The 25,527-nt window shown below is 34.4% G+C and overlaps 1 protein-coding gene and 1 pseudogene across 3 annotated transcripts in view; both read left to right on the top strand.

The window, feature by feature from the left end:
• Positions 1 to 25,527, top strand: part of ASB3 (ankyrin repeat and SOCS box containing 3) — a 92,339-nt gene that overhangs the window by 46,518 nt on the left and 20,294 nt on the right. For all 3 annotated transcript variants that reach the window (XM_019719439.3, XM_019719447.3, XM_074331985.2), the window contains 5 exons: positions 6,698 to 6,810; positions 7,394 to 7,529; positions 10,323 to 10,500; positions 12,683 to 12,880; positions 23,583 to 23,840. In XM_019719439.3, the coding sequence (XP_019574998.2) occupies positions 6,698 to 6,810; positions 7,394 to 7,529; positions 10,323 to 10,500; positions 12,683 to 12,880; positions 23,583 to 23,840 (883 nt within the window). The remainder of the gene's footprint in view (positions 1 to 6,697; positions 6,811 to 7,393; positions 7,530 to 10,322; positions 10,501 to 12,682; positions 12,881 to 23,582; positions 23,841 to 25,527) is intronic.
• On the top strand, positions 13,028 to 15,879 carry LOC141571753 (small ribosomal subunit protein uS2 pseudogene; annotated as a pseudogene).

A 25,527-nucleotide genomic window follows, 5' to 3' on the forward strand; every position in this document is an offset into this window, starting at 1 on the left:
CCAAAATCCAAGGCAAACTGTAGCAAGTGCCATAAGAGGCACAAAGTATCATGAAAGTTAGTTCTGTCTTAGTTACTCTTACTATTTTGCTGTAGATTCATCTACTTTCTTGTCTCTTCTCCCTCTCCATTTCTTTATGATTTAAAGCATTTTTAATTAACATATAAAATGTGACTTTAAAATAGTATTTTGAGTAAGTAGGGCAGTGTTCAGTTAAATTTTTATTCTGATTTTTTTTTTTTAATAATTCACATTTATGCACATTAGGAGTATTTCAGATAGTGTTTTTGGAATTCCCATTTGAAATTCTCTTCAGAATTAGTGGCAGTCTTTTTTTGGAACTTCATGGACAATTTCAAACATATACAATAATATAGAGAAAAATATAATAAATTGCCATGTACCAATACTCAACTTTAATAGTTCCCAAATCAGGGCCAACCTTATTTCACTTAAAACTATACCTACAATCCCCCTCCATTATGTCAAAGGAAAACCCCATTCATTATGTAATTTAAAACATAATAAATGTTTGTGTATGAATCTCTAAGGGTTAAAAGTGTTTTTTTAAAAAAACAACACCACAATACAATTATTGCTCCTAAATTTAACCATATTTCATTAGTATCACCAAATATCCAGTCAATGTCAAACTTCCCGATTGTCATATATATTTATTTTTCAGTTTGTTGAATTCAGGATCCCATTAAGTTTTCTGTATTGTAATTAATTTATATGTCTCTTTTAATACAGTGTTTCATCATTTCTTCCTCATGTGATGTTTATTACCTGTTTATATATATTGATTTTAGAACAAAGTGTTGGATGGATGGATGAGTGGCCAGTGATCTTTTCAGCATCTGCCCAGATTGATAATGGTGTTCTAAAAGAACATGACACATTTACAGGAGTTGCTTCAATTTTCCATTTTCCTCCGGATGCCGTCTTGTGCACAGATTGTTACTGATACTCATTTGAGCACATGTTACTTGAAGATTCTGATTGGGAGATACGATGTTGCTACTACTGACACAGACACACAATATAAGGGGACATACAGTTTGATGCTGCTGAAATGCCTGGTCCTAGTTATTTGCACTTATGAAGTACTTTCTTTCTCCTTCACTTCTTCCACTTCTCTTTCTTCTTCAGAATATCCAAATCACTGTTCCTCTGCTCAGAATCACTTGAACTGTGGAAATGCTTCTAAATCAAAAGTTGGAATTACCACATTGTTGTGCAAAAGAAGAGAAATTTTAGTTTATTGCCTACTGTGCATATAAAATATAGGTATGGTATGCATTCACGTTGAATAATATTCCCTCAAAAGTAAATAATTCTCCAGCCTTACCATAATGATTAGGTCGCTGAGGTATTTTACAATGAAACATGTTGGTAGGCTTCTAGGATATGATTGACAATGACTGTAAACACATACACTTAAATTATAGCTTCATATTCCAAATTTAGGTGAATAGAAATTAATTTCCAATAAAGACTTTGCTGGGATTAGATCATGGGAAAGTATGAAAAATCAGTGAACACTGATGAGTGTGAGGGGTTTTTTGTTGTTGTTGGATTGGGAGGAGGGCATTTGAGTTGTGGTAGTTGGTGACTGTGGAGTCCAAAGTCAGTGACTGTACATAGCCTCAGTATGGCTAGGAGGAAATATGCAGTCTGTCATCTTGGAGTTTATAATAGAGAGCCCGTCAAGATCTGTCATTGTCACTAGCTGCAACTTACTCTTACTGAGTCATGAGAGAGTGAGCAAATAATACTATTTTTGCAGTCTAAAGAAATGTCTTTAGTGTCTTTAAGTGCAAGTATGGGCTCTGAAAAAATTTAAAACTAATATTATAGTTGTTAAATTGATATCTGTGGCTTGTGGTTTACAGCCCTTTTTATAATCATTTAAATTCTTCCACAGAGCTGTTAGGTATGTTAGTATAATTGCCTTTAATTTGCGTAGAATGTGAAGTTATAACAACTGTAGTGACTTCTTTCAAAGCGCTGTGGTTTGCTGATTTTCTGGAATCTGTAAATCAGTGTGGGTTTTGTTTTTGTTTTTAAAATCATATTTTGGAAAATTCCAGCCATGATTTCTTCAAGTATTCTTTTTTCTGCCCTGTTCTTACTCTTCTCCTTGTGGGACTCCTATTGCATGTATGTTAGACTGATATTGTCCACAGGTCTGCACAGTTGATTTTTCTTCAGTCATTTTTTCTCTCAGTTCTTTAGATTTGATGATTTATATTGATGTCTTCAAGTTCACTGACTCTTCTAAAATCTCTAATCTCTTAGGCCCATCATTTCTTTTTTTTTTTCAGTTCTAGAATTTTCTTTTTCTTTTTTTTCTTTGAATAGCTTCATTTCTCTGCTGAGATTTTCTATGTTTACCTATCTGTATAATATATACATTAAAAGTAAACTCTTTGAACATATTTTCCTTAAAATTTTAAAGCATATTTATAATAGCTGCTTTAGTTAATCTGTTAAATCCAACCCGTGGACCATTTTGGGGGCAGTTTCTGTTGACTATTTTCTGACTTGTTTAGTGGATATTGTGGATAGTATGTTACAGACTTGAATTCTGTTACCTTCCTCTGAAATGTTGAGAAATGTTGATTAAAAAAATTTTTTTTTAATAGGTCAATCATTTACTGGCTTATCACCTTGAACTTGTTTAGGTTTGGTTTTATACTTTCTTAGACTAGATCTGTGGCGAGCTTAAGGTGTTTCCCAAGTCCATCTAACTTGGCAGAACTTGATTCCTCACCTCTGCCTCCTTCATGATCCTGTCAGGGCTTATTTTAGGCTTAGAGCAGATTTAGAGTCTGCCTCTCAGATGTGGTCATCACTCCTAGGGCTTGCCTTTTGGGCATCTCAGCTGGATACCCAGGGTGTTAATAAGGTCCTGTGGTTTCACCACTCTCCCTGGGCCAGAAGTCCTAGGAGTTCCATTGCCTCACAGCACTGTTTGACCTCCAGTTAACTCTTTCATTTTGAACCCTTTAGCAGTTCACTTGTAGGCTTCCATCTTGCCTTACACGTGTGCAGCCCAGACCCCAGCCAAGGATTTTTAGAGAACTTCTACAATGGGGCCATCCTTCTTTTTCTTTGGGACCTTGCCCTGAAGATTTTAGCTGCTTAAACTCTAATCTCTGCCTCCTTAGCTCAGTGGACTTCTGCAGTCTGTCTGCTTGGACTGTTTCCTCTTCTCTAGGTGCACCTTACCTTTGCTCTGCTTAGGCTTTAGCTCACTACACCACAATCAAGAAGTGTCCCCAGGCAGAGAGCTGAGGTAATTATAGGGCTCACCACATGTGTTTTCCTTCTCTCAGGAATCAGTCTTCTGCCTGTTGTTTAATGCCAGAAAATGTCTTTATGTATTTTATCCACTCTTATGATAGTTTATGGAGGGATGGCTACTTTAGTATCAGTTATATTGTTATATCTAGAAGTGTAATTCTGAAGCCTATTCAGTTTGGAGAGGGAATGTATTTCTCAAAAGAGAAAATCTTATTTTCTTTTAGACATTTTGTCCCCATTCATCCAGTCAACGATTATTTATTATTGCCTGTCTTCTGTTTGCTATTGGCACTGGGCATGAAAGGGGGGTTAGAGACAGTTTCTTTCCTCAAGGAGTATACTTAGTAGATTAGGAGTCCAAATAGCAAGTTTGAGTTTGTTTTTTGTTTGTTTGTTTGTTTTGAATAAACTTTTATTGAAGCATAACATACATTGTTATGGTACAGTTTCCCCCTACCCTTTCCAATGTGGTAACTTGTTATATAAGAAGTTAATCCTGCTTTTCCAAAGAAGAGGCTTTGGTAGTAGATGTACGCTCTAAATACACTTTTGTAAACCACTGTTTTAAAATTATTAACCATTAAATTTGCTTTATTTTGAAATAATTAGCACAAGCTATAAAAATGCTATTTATCTGCTCATGAATTGGTTTCACTCTTTTGCTATTGGGAAATGTTTTTACTAGAGATGCAGATATCTTAATGTATTTATGATATTAAAAGTGAAAACAATTTTTGTCTCTACCTGACATCCATATTGTATTTAAAAACTGAAACAAACTTTTTCGATTTTCATTTCTATAAGGTCAGCCTAACTCATGAAAAAAAACTTTTCTTCATATATCACTGCTGACAACCTGATAATCTTCAACACAAGGTCTGGCTATAGGATGGTTTTTGCCAGCAATCACTGATAATGATGTATGAATTGGATATGAAACATATTTTCTTACGTTTCTATCATGACCTTCCTTCTCAATTAGATTGACTTTAGATTTATTATAGAAAACTAACAGCTTAAAAAACTGGGTACCCTTTAATATTAACTTAGAAATAAGGTAAGAAGTAAGAAATAAGGTAAGTCATGTTAAACTCCTACTACAGTGATACTATCTCAACCATGGTGGTTAAATTTCTGAAACATCCCAGGATAAGAGAATTCATGATTAAAGAACTCCTGACAATCCTTATAGGGGACATAACCTTTGGTATAAATTCAATATATAAAATTAATAGAATTTCAATGGCATGTTATCATCTTCAATAATAATGAGTACATTTAACATTTCTTATTTTATACTTTTAAGTATTTTATTTTCCCTTATTGTTTCATCTGTATTAGCATTTTTCAAGTGTGGTCCTTCATCCAAATGTCCAGTGCCTTTCTAATTTTTGACCAAGACTTGTTGATTCTCACTTCCTGCCTCCTACTATAGTAGAAGATAATAGAATAACTCTATGCTTGAAATGAAATAAAAAATCTTACTTGTTTTCTAAACTTCCTTTCCCACTACCAAGCACATGAGTCAGACCTTATACATATCTCTGCTCTTTCTTTTCCTATAGATGCTGATATTTCCCTAAACTTATAATTCTAAGAAGTCATTGTAATAGCCTCACACAACATTCACAGGATACCATATTTGCTCATGGTGTATATGTGTACTTATTTATTAAGTGCTGTATATCTCTCTTCTGGCATTCTGCTTTTTCATTAACTCCTGTAGAATTACTGCCACCTTCATAGCAAAGTTTTATGGCAGATAACATTCTGGAAAGTTTGACCCTACTTGTTCTGTTAACTTAATAATATTATACCTATGTTCATCCTCATTAGGTAGGATTTATAAACTGTTATATGTGTGTGGTATTAGACTACACATACCTTGTGCTAATGTTAAATTAGATATGTAAAAGAAGGTAGAATAATTAGGTAAAATTAGTATCAGGGCACGTGATTTTTAGTTATCTATAATCAAACAAACTGTTCCTTCAAAGGGTCTACATTGGCAGCAACTTAGAAGCCATTAGTTTTTTATTTTTATTTTTAATTATTTTATTTTATTTTTTAAATTAAGTTTATTGGGGCGACAATGGTTAGTAACATTATATAAGTTTCAAGCGTATAGTTCTATAATACATCATCTGTGTGTTGCATTGTGTGCTCAGCATCTAATCTCCCTCTGTCACCATAAATTTGGCTCTCGTGACCCTCTTCGTACTCCTCCCACCCTGCACCCCTCTGGTAACAACCTTTTGTTTTCTGTGTCTATGAGTTTGTGTTGTTTGTTTTGTTTGTTTGTTGCTTTCTGTTTTATGTCCCAAATGTGAGTGAAACCATATGGTTCTTGTCCTTTTCCATCTGACTTATTTCGCTTAGCAAGATAACTCTCAAGATCCATCCATGTTGTTGCAAATGGCAGTATTTCATCCTTTCTCATCACTGAGTAATATTCCGCTGTGTATATGTATCACATCTTCTTTATCCAATCATCCATCGAAGTATATTTAGGTTGTTTGCATGTCTTAGCTACCATGTACAATGCTATAGTGAACATAGGGGTACATATATCCTTATGAATAAATGTTTTCAAATTTTTCAGGTAGATACCCAGAAGAAGGAATGCTGGGCCATATGTATCGTAGCTCTTTTCTTAATTTTTTGAGGAGCCTCTATACTGTTTTCCAAAGTGGGAGCCATTAGTTTCAGTTACTATAGTTAAGTAAAATACATTTCTTTAACAACACTCTTTAGTTTATCTAGAGTTCCCTTTTAGTTCAAATAATCAAGGTTTTACTATATTTTCATTGGTTGATACAACATAATTTTAACAATGATTGTTATTTATGATGGCAGAAAATATCTAAGATGCAAAATTTGCAGTATTTCTCTTTCAGTTTGTCAATCACGATTGTCATTTGTGATCAAATGGTAATGATAGGAAACCTTTCAGTCTTTTTGAGACTGCTTCTTCTGACCCATTCGTTTACCCCATTCTCTTCCCATTGCATTTTTAACAAAATAGACACATACTGTCCATTATCAGAGAATAAATATTTGCCTCTTCCTCCTATTTCCTCTCTATTTTTAAAAATAATTTGTGCACATAATAGATATATATACACATATATATGTATATATACATATATGTATCTATATCTATATCTATATCTATATCTATATCTATATCTATGAATGGGTTGGGCTAAGACAATGGTAATAAATGTTTTGGCATTGCATAGGGAGTATTTATTTTGATTTGTTGATAGGAATGGTCACAGCATTGTGAGTTCGAAGGTGAATAAGTGATGAGAACATCTCCAAAGTGTCCAGTCCTACAAACATGCCATTTTACTGACAGTAATTTTTTTTGACTACTGTATTGCAGCTGTTGAAAATGGACAGATAGATGTGTTAAGGCTGTTGCTACGACACGGAGCAAATGTTAATGGATCCCATTCTATGTGTGGATGGAATGCTTTACACCAGGCTACTTTTCAGGTAACTTCTGAATTTATTATTTCGTCTTCATGTAAATTGTGTGTTTTACCCTTTTAAAATGACAGTTCTATACAGTTTTTGCTACCTACTTGCCTGTGATTTATGATGGTTAGTGCAGTACAGAAAAGGCAGTCTAAATGCTAATGATCATTCTGAATAAGCCAACTGCTCTAGCAGTTCCAGCAGCTTTGGGCTGCAGGGATTATCTAAGTTTTTCAAATGTTGATAGCATAGAGATCATCAGAACACTTGGGATCTAAATTGATAAGGAGTAAAGGCTTATTTTATGTATAGCAGTGTATTTAGAAACTGATAATTCAGCGTTTGAGCTCGCAAGCTAATTTTGCAGGATTTTATAAGGATTATAATTCCTAGAGATCAGTGTTTCATCTGTTTATGTTTAATGGGCTAGCTAAAGGCATAGAATAATTTGATTGTTTAATATGTCCTTTTCATCCAACAATACACTTTAAAAAATGTTTTCCTGTAGTGAGGATTAAAAAACAAAACAAAAAAAAGCAATGAGAAAAGAGATACCTTCTATTTGTTTTTGCTTATTTAAAATATTGAATCTGTGCTTTAGGAAAATGCTGAGATCATAAAATTGCTTCTTAAAAAAGGAGCAAACAAAGAATGCCAGGATGACTTTGGAATCACACCTTTATTTGTGGCTGCTCAATATGGCAAGCTAGAAAGCTTGAGCATACTTATTTCATCAGGTAAGATTAATCCATTAGCCTTTGCACTGTTAAGATCATGAGTTTTAACTTTGTATCTTCCTAGGGAGAATAATTCTTGACCAGCTATAAATCAGGTTGTGAAATTTATGGTTTTATGTTAGTGGTAAATAAGAGTATATACAAGTTGATTTATAATCCTGGGTACTAAGTGTCTATTACTAACATATTGCAACGCACAGCTACTAATTTACCTGAGGAGGAAAATAATCTATTACTAAAGAAGGTTTATTGGCAGGTTGAATGATGGGACTGTCCTTTCTTATAGGGACCTGAGCTGTTCCAACTTTCCAGGGTATAAGACTATTTTAGGCTTAATTTATTAGATAGCTATTTCGTATATTAAACCCTTGAATTGTATGTTTTGACGAATTGTATGATTATTTAAATGGGTTTATTTCAAAGCATATTTATACTTTATTATGTTAAAAGCAGCATAAACCTTTAGTTTCTCTGTGACAGCCATTACACATTCAGCATTGCCAGAGAAGATGGTGTTTAGGTGGCATTCTTATTCTGTATGACATTTCTGTGACAAGAAAAATCATGTAAAGGCTGTTAAATTCCTCCAAACACTGTGTATATATGCTCTCACGAGTGCTAACCTGACGAAGCATGGATAGTCAAGAGCAGCAGGGAAATATACCAGTTTTGCCATCAGGCAATTTAAAAAAAATTTTTTCAGTTACAGTTGACATTCAATATATATATTTTTAAAACACCTAATGCTTTTCAGGTACTTTCTATAATACCTAGGCTTTTAATAAACTACCTCCAAATATACAAAACAAAGTTTACACTCAAGTTGAAATAGGAAGCAGAAGAAACAAACATTCATTAGGTGCCAAATTACGATATATTACAAATTTGTATTGAGTCTACATCTTAGAGTTGAAAGGAATCTCCAAAATCATTTATTTAGACATGTGTTTCTTAAGACTAAGAATCCAAGCCCTGAGTGTTTTAAGTGTCTTGCTAAAGATCTATAAAGTATTTCTTGGCAGAATCAGGGCTTGGACCCAGGCCTTCTGACTTCTCATTTTCTTTCTTCTTCTATATTATACCTTCCTGAGGATGGTCTTAATTCATTTTATGGCTTCCAGCCCCATAAATTCCAATTATTAGTATGTAACTAATATTTAGAATAAAATAGATTAAACTGCACCTTAATGACTCTCCTTATATGTGTTTCTAACTCCTTAAAATGACTTTCAGTGAATTATGTCCTTTTTCCAAATTTTCTACCTGTAATTTTAAAGGGACTGATTACTTATTCTTTCTGATATGTACTTTGAAATTATCAAAGTGAAACATTGCTTAAAATAAGTTGAGTAGACTTCTGTCTTGAGCTAGTCTTTCCTCAGTAATGTCCGCTTCTTTCTGAAGCTGATAGTAGGCGAAGCATCCACTTTGTGTTAAGATTTTATTCATCTAGACATGTTGAATGTTCAGTTGGAATTTCTGAAGGTTCTATAAACTCTAACTTATCATTTATGTTTTGCATGGTTTTTAACCTATTTCATGGCTTTGTTTTATTCAAGGTACATTTATGGAACATCCTTTTAAATAAAAATTACTCTTTTTCCCCTTGATAATGATGATTTCTCCACTGAGATATATTCCAGAAATTAAAAAAAAAATGTATGGTCAGGTAATAACACCATACTTAGCACATTTAACACATTATTTATCAATGAGAAAAGTTTGGGGAAGTCTGCTACTTTTAAAACCTTCAGAAATATTGAAGTCACTTTCAGCTTCTTCACATCTTTATATACTGGCATCTAGATAATTGGTTAGATTTATGCTTTAAAAATTGAGCTCAGAATCCTATCGAAATAGACCCTTTTCCTTTTATTGTGGGCTCTATCATACAATGGTCATAAAGAATAAGGTTGTAATGAAGAGTATAGTCAACATTAGTTTTAAAGCATAGCCCTCATGTATGTCCTATCTATTGGAAATGTTTGTCGTAAAACTTACTCTGAATTGATTAGAGAGGGGCATCTATAAAGGTTCATAATTTAGGATTTTTCTTATTCTTTTCAGTAATTATCAGAAATGTTATCCATATTTGATTGTTTGCTTTTTACCTTTTAAATGATTACTTATTGGAACCACAGAGTGCTTGTTGGAGGAGGGATTGGAATGAATTCTTTATTGAATAAGATTTTTGTTTTAGCTTAAAAATGAATTATAAAGTATTAATAACTTGTTTTCTTGCTAACATAAAAGCAAAAACCCTTTAAATATGATTACCACCAAGTTAAGAAAATCAGTATGTTTATACAACAATATCCTCTGTGTGTTGGGGGAACTTGTACAGTAGATCCTTGAACAATGCAGGGGTTAGGGACTCTGGCCCCACGTGCAGTTGAAAATCTATGTGTAACTTCTGACTCCTCTCAAAAATTACTACTAATTCCTTACTGTTGACTGGAAGCCTTACCGATAACAGTCGATTAACACATATTTTGTATGTTATATGTATTATATGCTATATTCTTACAATAAAGTAAGCTGGAGAAAAAATGTTATTGAGAAAATACATTTACCATACTGTATTATATTTATCGATACCGTAAATTTACATCGCCTGTTTATAAGATGGAAAAAAATCCATATGTAAGTAGACCTGCACAGTTCAAACCTGTATTATTCAAGGGTCACCTGTACTATGAAACTCTTTTAAGGCAGCTGCTTTGAAATGTGTGTGAATTATGTTTTTCCCCCCATAAATGAGGATTATCTGTTAAATGTTTTATTTTGTATTAGGTGCAAATGTCAATTGTCAAGCCTTGGACAAAGCTACTCCCTTGTTCATTGCTGCTCAGGAGGGCCACACACGGTGTGTGGAGCTCTTGCTGTCCAGTGGGGCAGACCCAGATCTTTACTGTAATGAGGACAATTGGCAGTTACCTATTCATGCGGCTGCACAGATGGGCCACACAGAGTAAGTGTGAAAAATGGAAAATAAGAAAAGTCTGGGTGGTAGATTGGGAGCGGGGCGTTATCACTTTGTGAGGCGTATACACAATAAATGTCTAATTATTACAGTGTTTTGTACACATGAAATTAATAAAAAAAGAAAAGAAAGAAAAAAGAAAAGAAAAAAGGTCATAATTAAAAGATTGTAAGGAATAAATCTTCTGGGTCGGGCAGACTCTTTACCTCCAGACAAAATCCGTGGTATTCCCTTCTCTGTCACTCTGCTCAGTGACTGGATCCACTTCCCCATCTGTCTCCGGTGCCATCCCCATCCCCTCTCAGTCTTGCACTTTCCTAGTGTAAAGCAGGCACAGGGGCTGGAAATGGGACAACCCCAGGGGCTTTCTCAGGGTAAGTCTTTGCCCCGATTTCCCACGTATGGCCACACTCTTCCACTGTTCTCTGGTTTTGTCCCAGGCATCTTTAGTTCGCTATCTGATGGCTCTATTCAACTTATTTTCGTTACCTCCCTGAACCCCAGGAAGCTTTTGAGTTTGTGACCCCTGTTGGTGTACAGTCTTCCTTTTGTATTGTCTTGGTAGTTCTCCCATCTGGAACCCTTTGACTGGACTTTATCTAATCTCCAGTCTAACTCTGTACTTTTCCCTGCTTCTACTGCTCTTCTTCCTTAGCCAAAAGTTCCCATGAGATGTTGGTATTTTCTGGAGAGAGAGAGAGACTAAAAGAAAGTTGGAACTACCTGAAATTGGAGGTTTCAGGAATCTTGGAAGCTAATAGCCTGGTTATACCTTTGAGAATATGGCAGCTTATCTTAATATAAATTGGCACTGAACAGTTTTTTGAAATATGTTTAAAGTCTTTAGAGTCATAATTCTACAATCATAACTTTATAGCTATTGTTAGTATTATTTAATTTAAAAAATAATAGTGAATTTGTCGTTAGGTTTACATAGTAGGAAAACAGATTCTGCAATTTGGTCATTATGCCACTAGGTGGCACGATATTTTATTGTTTTCTTAAAGATATTTGTTAAGTATGTTTGACTTGTTGAAGAGTATGTTTTCCAACCCATTTAAAAAAATTAAACACATTTATTAAGTTTGAGACATTAAATAAATTATTTTAACAAAATGCTTAGGTTTTAAAATTTGGTATTTTTCTTAATTCTTGATTGTTTAAATATAAATGTTATGTACAGTTATACTCTGAGCTTTAAATTGATACCAAAATTCTCTTGGGAATTTGTCCTCATTTATTCTCAATTTTGAGAATTCTGTTTGTCACAGATTATTTCCTCCATAGAGTACTTCTCAGGTACGTTATGTGAGTATAAGTTCTCTGTTAATAATATAATCGCTTTAGGCCTACCCTATATAGGAAAAGTAGCAAAGACAAAGAATGTTACAAAGATACGTTGGAGTAGCCTTGCCTTTCTTTTCCCAGAAAGCAGAGGGATTTCCTGGCTTTCATTATCCCTAGTTTTATTTTTGATTTTAGAAAAATAGAGTAGTCCTTTCTCTCTAGCTGACTGCTAGAGGTAAATTTACAAATAATCTAAGAACTTCTCTTTTAATGATTTTCTTTAGAACTTTCTCTACCTAGGAACTAATTTTTTTATGAATCTGTTTATAGAGCTCATATTCTTTTCAGAGAATAGAATATTTCAGCAGAAATTTTGATTTCTTCCTGATGAGAATACTGTTCACTTCATGTTACTCACCATCTTTAAAAATTGTTGTTAATTAGGAAAAAAACACTTTAGTTTGCACTTGAAGAAGGAAAATAATTTATCCTTACTACAAATTTATATTTGCCACAATGAAGTTTTAAATAATTGATTAGATCCTAAAATATCTAACAATTTGAATTTGGGGGAGTAGGGTGATGGTGGGTAGGTAAGTAGTGAAAAAATACGAAGGGACAGCCTGTTACCTATTTACTTATGGGAACGTTATTTAATTCTGTTTTAGATAATTTAAGGACGTTACTATTAAGCAACAATAGTAAGCTTAACATTTTGGAGTATATAGCCTATAATAATTTAATACAGGTAAAAGCTAAACTGAAGACAGAAAGACTTTTATTAAATCAGTCAATGGGTGACTCGATATATGTGCTGTAGAAATGTTGCCTACACTCATGTGCATTTAAAACACTAAATTCTCCTATATTTGTGTACTTGCAGAATCTTGGACTTGTTAATACCACTTACTAACCGGGTCTGTGACATTGGGCCTGACAAAGTGAGCCCTGTTTACTCAGCAGTGTTTGGAGGGCATGAAGACTGCCTAGAAATGTTACTCCAGCATGGCTACAGCCCAGATGCCCAGATGTGCCTGGTCTTTGGATTTAGTTCTCCCATGTGTATGGCTTTCCAAAAGGAGTATGTATATTTGCTACAAGGAGATATATTTCCAGCTGACTCTCTTTTATGATGAAACTTAATAATATCTTAGTGCTAAATTGCTAACTTGAAAACAAAAACAGACAAACAGGAAAAACCCTCTATGATGCACCTTGTTCAGTAAAAATGAGGTGATAATGTCAGTTTGTTTCCTTCCCGCTTTGGATTGGGATTATATTTTTAGGGTAGCAATTTTAGGGAATACTTCCAATGCATTAAATAAATGAAGAATTCTCAGATATCCTTGGTCTTCAAAACAATTCAAGAGGTAAAACGTACTTTCAGTTTTATGATGAATAAGATGTGAGGATCTAATGTATAACATGGTGATTTATAGTTCATAACACTGTACTGTATAATTGAAATTTTCTAAGAGAGTAGAATTCAAGTTCTTTCCCTAAAAAAAAAGGTAAATGTGTGAGGTGATGGATGTGTTAATTGGATGGGGGGACTTCTTTCACAATGTATACATATGTGGAATCATCATGTTGTATGCTTTAAGGATCCTACAGTCTTATTTGTCAGTTACACCCCCTCCTGCCCCCCATAAAACTGGGGGAAAAAAGAATTAAAAATGACTTTATCAAGTAGGGCATTGGCGGTGCTTCAGGTTATTTACTAATTGAAATTTATATTTACGTGACTTATGATAAGCCTAAAAATAAAACTTTGATTTTGTAGATATTACCGTATTTTTAATGTAATTGGTACGTAGTATTCTTTATGTGACTTATAGTAATTAAATTAAAAAGTCTTAAAAATTTTTGTTTCTCTACTCTACTCTGCCATGATCCTGTGAAGTCGAATAAATGAAGAATTACTGCTACTTTATTAGGCTTCTGGCCAATACTTGTCTATAAGTCTCCCAAGGTTTTAAAATAGTAAGAATAGGGCTATGTGTAAGAAAAGCCATGTTGAGTAATATCTATGGTCCATCCAATAATGGAATAAGTTGTGCAGATAAATGCTATTGTTTTTAATGATGCAAAAGAGGCTGCAGTCATACCTCAAATTTTACTTGCTTTCCTGAATTCACTGTTATGAATTGCTATCTACAATTTAAATATTTATTAAAAACAACTAAGCTTTTCAGTCTCTACCATCTCTTCATATGTGCTATGTAAAATACTTCATTTTGTTTATTCTGTATTTAAGCTTCCAGTTATATATTAGGGACTGAATATTTGGGGTTTTAGTTCATCTGAGTATCGGAGACCCACTCTGCATAACTTTCATAGAACTTAGTTGTAACTTAAGTTTTGTCTTTCTAAATACTTTACCTTCAGTAATCCTGCATCGATGACTAGTTGTTTCAGTTGTTCTTTTTCCATACATATCTAACTCCATTATATTTTATTGTTAGGTCAGAATTGAACTTTTAAAAACTAGATCAGAATGTAATGATTTTGGATAGTTGGTATGTGTATGGCTCCAATATAATGAGTCTTTTTTGACCTTCATTTTACCTTTTGGAGGAATGATATTTTCGGTCTTTTTGGTCATAATAGCTAAGCTCATGCCTCATCATCTTTGAGAATAGTTTGAATTAAACCATATAACACAGTGTCCCTGTTAACCCTGAAGCACCTTAATGCTTTTCTGTCCTGAGGAATCAGGTAAATAGAATACTGTGGGACAGAGCGTGTGAGGGGAATCCTGGAGAAGAGCGGGCTGGTGAAGGGAATCCCCTAATTCTGTGCATGGACCTGCATATGTCCCAAGCTCACCCCAAGCCTTGAATGCACAAGAGAGACCCAACTTGTTGCAAACAAGATTTAAACTATCACCCAAGTCTCAGGATAACCCGCTGAGTGGCACATTTCATGGGACCAAACCCAGAGGCTTTAAAAACTGAACTGACATTGGAACCACTCTCTATAGAAGGTGAAACAGAAATTGCCGTCTGGCCATTCCACACTACCCACAGTGGGCTCCATACAGCGTTGTTCTGGGTTCCTGTCGTAACATAAAGGGGAAGTTTTACAGTGTTTAGAGCTCTTGATGTCCTACAAATCAAGGAGGAAGATGTCTTCATGTTCTTTGCAGCAGGAACCCAGTTAGGTGGCACCAATCTTGACTTCCAAATGGAACAGTGATGGCATCTGCGTCTTAAATTTGAAGAGAACCTGGGAGAAGCTTCTGCTGGCACTTGTGCTATCGTGCCATTGAAAACCCAGCCAATGTCACTGTCATATCATCTGGGAATACTGCAGTGAACTGTGCTGACGTTTGCTGCTGCTCCCAGAGCTACTGTTTCACTCCTGGAACTTCCCTAAGCAGATGCAGGCAGCCTTCTGGGAGCCAAGACTCCTGGTGCTTACTGATCCCAGAGCTGACGCCCAGCCTCTCACAGAATCGTCTTGTGTTAACCTGCCGACCATTGTTCTGTATAACGCAGACTGCCGTCTGCACTATGAGGGCCTTCCCATCCCATGCACCAACAAGGGAGCTTACTCAGTGGGTCTAATGTGATGGATGCCAGCCTGGGAAGTTCTGTGCAAGCATGGCACCATCTCCCATGAACACCCATAAGAGGCCATGCCTGACCTCCGCTTCTACAGAGATCCTGAAGAAACTGAAAAGGAAGAGCAGGCTGCTGCTGAAAGGCTGTGGCCAAGGAGGGATTTGGGGCAAATGGACTGACTGCTCCAGCTCCCCAGTTCATTGTTGTTCAGCCTTTGTCGCAGGCTGGTCTGAAGGTGTGCAGGTGCCCTCTGTGCCCATTCAGCAGTTCCCTACTGAAGACCGAGTACTCAGCCTGCTGCTGAAGACTGGTCTGCAGCCCCTATTGCTCAGGCCACTGAATGGGTAGGAACAACCACTGAGTGGTCCTAGCTGTTCTTCCACAAACTCTTAAAATGGAGGAAACAGTTTCTGAAAAAAAATTGCAGTCTGAACCTAACTAGGTCGTATGCCTGCTTAAAATAAACTAACATACAAAAGTCAGCATTCTTCAAAAGATTATAACAGAACCCAGAGTCTATACAACATTAACATTCACAATGTTAACATTCACAACATTAAATTCAAGTCTAAATTACTTGACATATGAAGAACCAGTAAAATATGACCAATTCTCAAGGGAAAAGACAATTAACAGGTGCCAAACCTGAGATGGTCTAGACGGTGGATATAGCAAATAATTGAAAGCACCTATTAAAATTGTGCTTTATATAGTAAACACACTTGAAGTAAATGGAAAGGTAGAAATTCTCAGCTGAGAAATACGTAACCATAAAAGAGAATCAAATTGAAATTTTATAACTGAAAAATATAATACCTGAAATGAAAAATTTACTACATGGGCTCTATAGCAGAATGGAATTGATACAGTCAATTAACTTGAAGACAGACCTATAAAAATTACCCAAGCAGAAGAACAGAGAGGAAAAGGATTGGGAAAACAAAACACACAAACAAAAAAAAACACCCAGAGCCTCAGGGACCTGAGGGACAGTATTAGTGGTTTGACATTCGTCTCATTAAAAGTCCAGGAGGCGAGGAAAAAGATGATGTGAACTAATAATGGCCCAAAAATTTCCAATATTTGATGAAGACATAAATTTATAGATTTAGGAAGCTCAGTAAACTGATACAGGATAAAGCCAAAGGAAAACATGCTCAAAAATAACCAAACTGCTGAAATCCAAGCATAAAGCAGCAGCAGTGTGGTGTATAGTTGTCCTCGGTCACAGACGTGAGCTAGTAACAAGCTTTGTTTTTTGCTATTGGAATTTTTGTTCTGTAAAGTGGCCATGTATACCATAGGGTCACCTCACAGCAAAATTTGGTTTGGTGGCTTTAAAAGGGCTTATCAGCTATTTTCTTCCATGTGGGAACTTGTAATTGGACCAAATGTCTTCTTAATTAGTAAGGGAGTTTTTCAGTAAGAAAAGTCATTGGAAGGTATTATTTGTTGGCCTGTAGGGAAAAAGCTAAAACATTAAAGTATCTCTTTCAGGAGAGTACCTTCTACTCTTTCTAATTGTTCATTTGTTTGCCTGGGACCCATGGCAATAGACTTAATTTTGATACATCTTTGCTATTATTACCTGTTTTGTGGGGAATTTAACTGAAGGGGAAATCTTTCCCAAGGGCTAAATCTAAAAGTTGGTTATCATAATCACATATGCTCACATTTAATGTGTGTATATAAAGGGGTCGGCTTGTATATAGGATATAGCACCATTTTTGGCACATAGTGAAAAAATATCAAGATTAATTTTCCTCTCCCTATTATGCACCAATTATCTAGAAAACAATATAAGTTAAATTTTTATTCTATACTGCATCTATATTAGCTGATGTCTAGCTATTAGTTTGTATGTCAGTCTCTACACATAATGTGAAAATCATTTCATTGTTTTGGAACTCTGTATAAAACTTTGCTGATCAAGCAAAAAAACTGTCATTCTCCCAGTTGGTTTTGTTTTAGTATATCAAGTCGGTAATATAGCCAAGTGTCTGGGGAAAAAAATCATAATTGAAATTTTTGTTAATTTTTTGTTACTTGTTTCAATAAGTATACATCTTAAAATTTGGATTCTCTACTGTCACATACCTAAAAATTACATTAAGTAGTATTTCCATTTAAAAAGCAAGGATATTTTAATAGAATTTTCATTTAAAATAATTTTCTTGTTCTGTTGTTCCTTAATGAAACAATGTACAAGTTTCCTATATTCCATTTACCAGTTATTAATAAGAATTTGTGTTTTGGTGACAATAATCGAACCAGGGACATTGGAAAACTCCATTTTCCAAAATTAATTATTAGATATTCAAATTTGGAAATAGATAATAAGTTTAGTTGTATAAATTTTGAAATTTTATTTTTATAGCAACAATATTGTTACAGTAATGTTTGGTGTAAGATTGTTACATAAAAAGATTTAATCAACATTTATCTGACTTTAGGTGTCAATGAGTTAAAACTTGTTTTATCATTTGTATGTTTTCTGGTATTTCCCTGAGACCTAGAAATTTAGTATTGGTGTCCCTTCTTGCACTATTGGCCTATTGTGTTCTAGTAAACTTTTATGTGCTTTTACAGATAGTATAATTAATAGTAAAAGGTGATGAAAAGAGTAAATATAAATAATGGCTCTGGGTTTTATTGTTCTTTGTTGTTTTCTTCAGTCAATTGAACTTTTTAACTCAGGACTAGCATTCTGAAACTTTTTGCTGGGTATCCCTTTGAGAGGATGAGCTTCCATATGAAGCAGTGACCTTTAGCTTTTCCAATCCCTCTATGGCATGATGGAAAGGCGTCTCCTTCACCACTGTACAAAAGTGGTCTTTGTCCTTTGGGGCTAAAAAGTTAACAGCCTTCCAAGGGCACAGTTGAGTAATTCAACTCAGATGAGAAAATATAAGAAAAAGGCTCATTTAATTGGAATGTGGAAGAGGATGGAAGTTGAGAAATTTCAGGACAATTTGAATAAGTTTTAAGGCCTTTTATATGTGACTGTAGGAAGAGATCATGGCTTAACTGACCTGAGTTTGTCTGTCTTTGAAATGATATTGATCATTGTTAACATATTAGTTTTGTAAAAATTGTTATGTCCTTTCTCGTCATATCATATATTGGTACATCTGATACAATCTGATGTCTTCATTTTGTTTTCAGCCTAGAAGCTGAAAGCCATTTCAATAAAACTTTGATACTTCAGCTCCTGAGTTGATTACATATTATAATATGTTGGCTAATTGAGCATAAATTGCTCAAGATGTTTGCCTGTTTCTACATGTTTAAAATAAATCTTGTTAACATGTTGAATTTCCTTTTACTGTGCTTCTTTTATCTGGGCCCTGTTTCTGCGCACATTTTTGAACTTGCAAGAGCAGAATGATGGAAGTGTAGAAGCCCAAAGATAAGGTCTCCACATTGCTTTTTGAGGTCTTAAACCTCTCCTCTTTCTCAGTATCTGATGATTTTCACTGTTTATATAACATGCATTCTCTTAATATATCACAATTAGTTCTTGATATTTGTGTTAAATATGTTAGTGGACATTTAGTCCTGTCCAAAATGTCCGCACTTAGAAAACATCCCTGGCTTTAGACAGCCCATAACATTTGTTTATACTTTTGGTTTACAGGATTCATAGATAAAAAATACTAGCATGTTTTATTGATTCAGTAATTGTATTGTGGCTGTATTGTTGGTAATAACCCTTTTTGCTTTGGTAGCCTAGCTGGTAATGATACATGGGGTGAGGTAGATGAGTGGGCATGACCAAATGTCTTTGTTTTAGGCAGGACCAAATGTCCTGCAAGGGTTAAATAGGATGGACTATTTCTTTCTAGTCTCTAGGACTTGAAGAGTTTTTCTGATTCTTTATCAAGGCTTGAGACAAAATTTGTTTAAATCTTAAGAGAAATACATGCATATATTCATATAATATATCTTCTAAGCAAAGATTATCTAAGCCCTAGGGTCTGCTGTTGCTCAGTGACAAGTAATAATCAAGGTCATACAGAGCACTGAAATTGCTTGCATTTCTGGACTCTGCATGTATATAGGAGACCTTCTTAATATCCTTCCCAGAAGCTCAGGGCATGCTGACAAAGTTTTATGATTCTCCAGTTTATTTTGTGTATGATTTGCCATATAATAGGTCGTTTTGTTGGAAAAGGGTCTATAATATAGCACTAGGCAATTTTATAAGCCTTTTTTAGGAGTGTACTTTTGTCTCTTTTAACACAAGGCAATGTGATAATTGGAAGAAGTTTAGAGCTGGGTTTTCCAAAGTGTGTCTCTGTAGAATACTAATTCTGTGGATTGTTAATAGATATTACATGAGATAAATAGTTAATTAAGTTTGGGAAATACAGGGTTAAGCAATGTTAAATAGGTTTCTTTCTTGAAGGGCTTCTAAGAATTTTTCTTGTGGTGGTTTGTGAATTCCTAAGAGGGGAATGAGTCTACAAAACTTTGGAAACATAGGAAGAACTTATGTTTATAATAAATATACTATTGTTCCCATATTTATAGACTGTTGGTGTATTTTATACTCTTTATTATGCTTTTTTGAGATTATTGATTGGATCCTTTGCTTTAATTTTAAAGCTGCTTCTTAAAGGTTTCTGGAGGTTGAAGAAAAACATTTGAGCATATAATTTGAAAATGTAGCTAGCATACTATTTAAAAATAAGTTTATCCTATATTTCTCCCTTTTGTGGACTCACTATTTAGAGTTTCTCAAATATTTTCATTGTGGAGTCTCTTTCATACGGATCGTTTTCAGGGACTAGTGTTTCATGCAACATACTTTGGGAAACATAGGTCTGGCCTCAAAGTATTCCTCAATCTGACTATTTCATGAAGTGTTTAGTTTTTATAATAGAGGAGAGATATTTCAGATATTTGCTGGTAGATTTTCATATTAACTGTTAGATTTTTTCATATTCACTGTTAGATTTTGACTTTATACCGTGTTTCCCCCAAAATAAGACCTAGCCGGACAATCAGCTCTAATGCGTCTTTTGGAGCAAAAATTAATATAAGACCCAGTCTTATTTTACTATAATATAAGACCGGGTCTTACATAATATAATATGATATGATATGATATGATATGATATGATATGATATGATATGATATGATATGATATGATATGATATGATATGATATGATATGATATGATATGATATGATATGATATGATATGATATGATATGATATGATATGATATAATATAATATAATATAATACCAGGTCTTTATTTAGCTCCACAAAGATGCAGTAGAGCTGATTGTCTGGCTAGGTCTTATTTTGGGGGAAACATGGTATTATTATCCCTATTTTACCAATTCCTAGCTCTGTGACTTGGTTTTAATTTTCGCATCTAGAATAGAGATAATAAAAGAACTTCATCCTTAGGGTTGTTGTGACCATAAGGTACATCTTCCATGTAAAACATTTAACATAGTGCCTGGTACAGAATAAATACTCAATGAAGTTTGTTATTATAGGGAATTATACATGCATATGTTCCTCTCACATTTTAGAGATGCATGGTTTATCTTTTGTACTTGTTCTTAAAATTGTCTTAGCATGAGCTACATGTCTGAGTGCTATGTTGAAATTTTAACAAGAAAGCCTCTTGGTTTTGTAGTTTTTTCCTAAACAGAAAATCTGTAGCACTTAATCTAATAAGGTGCATTTAGCTTGTATTCTGTAATAAAAGTATGTCCTCTTTAAGAGCTAAATCATTAAGAGCTAAAGTCTCTATGGTTAGGCGATTGATGGTTTCAAAGCACTAAGGATGGTTTCAGAGGAAAGAATTTAACCAGTCCCTGAATTGTAAAGGTAAACACACATGCCTTGACAATTGCCAGGCTTTTTGAGGATTATATATCATATTTGTCATGAGGCAATACCTCGAGCTTTTCTCACAGTTTACCTGCATATTTTTTGGAATATGTTCAACAGTCTGTATGTAGTTTGTCTGTTCTATAGTGCAATCAGCAAGTAATAACTGCAGGCAAAATAATGAGAATGTATGTGTAGTTAAATGAGGTCGAAGCGGTTGAAATGAATTGGTGATAACTCTTTAGAACCATCAATCAGAAGTATATTCTTTAGCATTTCTTGTAGTGCAAGACTGCTAGCAACAAATTATCTCTGCTTTCCTAAGTCTGAAAACAGCCAGAGGAAAAAATACAAACATACATGGCTGTTTTTAAGAACAGTGATATGAATGGTGGACTTCTTATCAGAAACAAATAGCAAGATAGTAGACAAACAACAAAGTTACTAATTTTTATAAAGAAATTTTATAATTATAGATTTTTCTTTTCTAGTTGCTGTGCAGATAATTCAAAGAATGCCGTTTAATCTTTTAACTAAAGAAAAGAAGCACAAATTGGAGAATAAATGAAATAGATTTATAAAAATATACATGGGTGAGGTGACATTTTACTAATGTAAATAGTGTTTTAACTGCTTTAGAACCTTGATTTCAAGTTCTGTACATAATCCTCAGAAGTAATTGGTCTCGTATGACAATAGTTTAAACATTTTATATTTATTTTATTTATAATTTCTCTTATTTATTTAGATTCTACAATACTATAATGAATGAAATATTTCTTATTTGTAGTTGTTTGAAACAGAATTAATGCCAGTTTCAAAGGGAGAGTAATTTTATTCTTCCATATTTTTTTCACAGTTGTCTACATCATGAACATACATGTTTACTGAGCTTTGTTACAGTTAAAATTACAAACAGTTTTTAAAATGTGGTCACACAACCATTATAATTGCAGTTTTTGATGGCTATCATATTTTGTACTTATCTGCTCTTCTGTTGTTGAACATTTAGATAATTTCTTTTTAAAGTCTGTTATAGATAATACTATGATGAATATATTTGTTTAAATGGGATATAATTTTAAAAAATGTATCCCCTGGATAAATTCCCAGTATTTATGTTTATTATGTTTTATTTTAATTTATATGGTATTTTACTTTACATATCATTTATTTTAGAAATACTTACATAGTGCTAGTTCTGTGTGCTAGAATGCTGAAGTGACTTGCTCAGGGTCATAAAGCTAGTAGGTGGCTGAGCGGGCTGGCTCCAGAGTCTGTGCTCTTAGCTCTTGTTTTTAGCTCTTGCCAATTAGCTCTATCAAAAAAGGGTTCCGCTTATTTTCAATCAATTTACACACAACTTACCAGGATTAGATAATAACATTAAAAAAAAACACTAGTTTAATAGATACAAAGTGATATACTTTCATTCTGTAAAAGTACTACATAAAGAAGATGACTTTAGAAATATAAAGCTATAACTTAAATTTTCTTTAATTGAAAAAAGCTTTTCTTAAGCTTCAGCAGGTTGCACTGCAGGGTCCTGTGTGTGTTTGTGAACATGTGTGTGTATGAATGTGGGGTCATGGGGACGTAAGTGTACAGATGTCTGTGAATATTTGATTTGTATGAGTGTTCATTCATGTGTGTGCGTATACTGGGGGTGCCAAATAAATGTCTGCATGTGGACACTTTGGTCGACGTTGCTCAGGCATTAGTTCGCCATAATCAGAAGTGTCTGGACGCTGATGGTAACCACTTTGAGCACCTCTTGTAATTGCAGAAGTGAAACATGACTTGTGGTCATCTGTTGTTATCGGTATATATTATTACAATTTTAATGCAGTTTTCCTTTCTTAAAAGCTTTTCTTTATGATTGTTTTTTACCATTAGAAATTTGAAAATAAAGGGGAATTAGATTACTGCTAAAGGAAATGGTATTTTAGAGATTCCTAGAATGAGGCATCTGTCTTTAGGGACAGATCATGTTGTTCAGTAACTTTGTTGCAAGTATTTTGTTGTAGAGATACTTAATTGTATAAAAATATCCCAATTTGAGAAGAGTTTTCTATTTGTCAATGATGATTTCTAAAATTACTTATTTCTTTAAGATGAAGGTTTAAAATTCTAAGGGCACTGCCATTAATAGTTGAAAATTTAAAACTATGCAGGAGGGTGTAAATTAAAACGTAAAATCCTCACATTCCGCTAGTCCCCTAGACTTAAATCCACTAGACATATAAAGACCGCCCACTATCCCATCTACTGTTCTTTTCCCAGCTGTAATTACTATTGTTTGTAACAATTATTTTTTATGCAAAAGTCTAACTTCTTTTTTTGTGTTGTTTTCTTGTGGTGGAGCTGTGAGTTCTTTGGAATTGTGAATATTCTTTTGAAATATGGAGCCCAGCTAAATGAACTTCATTTGGCATACTGCCTGAAATATGAGAAGTTTTCAGTATTTCGCTACTTTTTGAAGAAAGGTTGCCCCTTGGCACCATGGAACCACATATCTGAATTTATAAATCATGCAATTAAAGCACAGACAAAATACAAGGAATGGTTGCCATCTCTCCTGCTGGCTGGATTTGACCCACTGAATCTACTATGCAGTTCTTGGTGAGAAATCCTACCATTGTAGACCTTACCTTACCTTTTTCTTTTTTTTTTAATTTAAGTTTTTAATCAAGATTTTAATGAAAAGATAATATAATAACAGTTTCTCTTCACTGTATAGACCTTACCTTCTTGAGTGAATATACTACCTTTAATTTTCCCCAATATCTTGAGACCCCATTTTGGGAGGAGATTTTAGTGTGTGTGTGTGTGTGTGTGTGTGTGTGTTTGATGGCTGTGTTGGGGTAAAGGTGTTGGGCTGCTGATAGCGAGATTGAACATAAGGATAGATTCCTGGATAAAGATAAGAGGTGACAGGAAGGGACTAGAAAGGGATGGATGCCAGTGAACATTTCTTCTACTTAGGCCATCCCTCATGCTTCTCTAATGCCTGTGATGAATGGTTGTAGCTGCTTTGGAGATTTCAGTTATCCCTTCATCAACTAGGTTGAATACTCCTGTTCTACAGCATCTTGTCTTTTTGAACTCTGTCTTCCTTAATAAATACTAATTTCTGAAGTAGCTGAGGGTATAACTTGTTTACTTTAGCTAGTTTCTCAGAAAGGCAGCCCCTTTGAGTGATTATATAAAAGTTGGATCAGGACTTTTCTTGGGCAAGAAGAGGAAAACTGTTTCTAGCAGCCTCCAGCCTTTGCAGAAGTTGTTAGTGTCTAGTCGGGGCTCAGCAGGTAATTAGAACACAGAGACCTCTTTTGGCCTGATAATTCAAGTCAAGTAAGAGAATAGAATAAAAATCTCCAGGAAAATAGAGGACATGAGTGTTTTGTAAAATTTCAACAAAACATCTAGAGGGCTTAATTTTTGTGCTTCAAAAATGACCATTTATTAAAATAATGTTTAGACCAGTACTGTCCCAGTAGAAAGGTGCCTTGACACACACACACACACACACACACACACACACACACACACACACACACATCTTGTTATTTGAGTTTTATCTTTTCAAAAGAGGTCCTCTCTGGGGTTCATGCAGGCAATGCTAGAGGGCTCTACTTGTACATGTAGTTTGCATTTCTGGGACTCCATCTTCCACCTGGTGGCTTCTCCATCTGTATGTGAAGAACAGGTCTTTATTTGGCAGTATCCCAGCATCTCACCTTTTTATTATGTCCAGCATTATGTAGAATTCAGGAATTTTTACTAAACAGTGGTTTTATGCTTGGGATTATCATCCCTTTCTGATACGAAGTGTTGCAGATATGTGGTTTATAAGGAAAAACTGCTGTGTGGTAGGTGGTTTGAGGACTATAGAAGAAAAACAAAGTGTATATACACCTTTTGCTGTTACTTTTTGTTTATGGTTTACAACAGGTTGAGTCCCTGATTGTACTTATGCCTTTCTCCAACAGCTGATTAGTACAGTTATCTGTCAAATACCCATTGTTGCAATTCTCTCTATACCTTTTCAATAAATTTTCACAAAAAACCATTGTGTTTTTAAAATAATTCAATAAAATATAAAGATTGACAATTCATTGAGAAATCTCTGGTTTTTAAAAGCTATTTGTATGTGTATATTTGTCTTTACAAATATACACACACATAACTGAGATACTAGCTAATGAATGCTATATCTGGCTATGAGCAAAGCTATTTAAATACCCTTCACTTTTTACTTAGTGAATTCTATTGTTGTGTCTGGGCTCTTGACAGTTGGCAGCAGTGG

This window comes from Rhinolophus sinicus, chromosome 2, assembly GCF_057876585.1.
Source record: "Rhinolophus sinicus isolate RSI-liver-muscle chromosome 2, RSI-T2T, whole genome shotgun sequence".
NCBI lineage: Eukaryota > Metazoa > Chordata > Mammalia > Chiroptera > Rhinolophidae > Rhinolophus > Rhinolophus sinicus.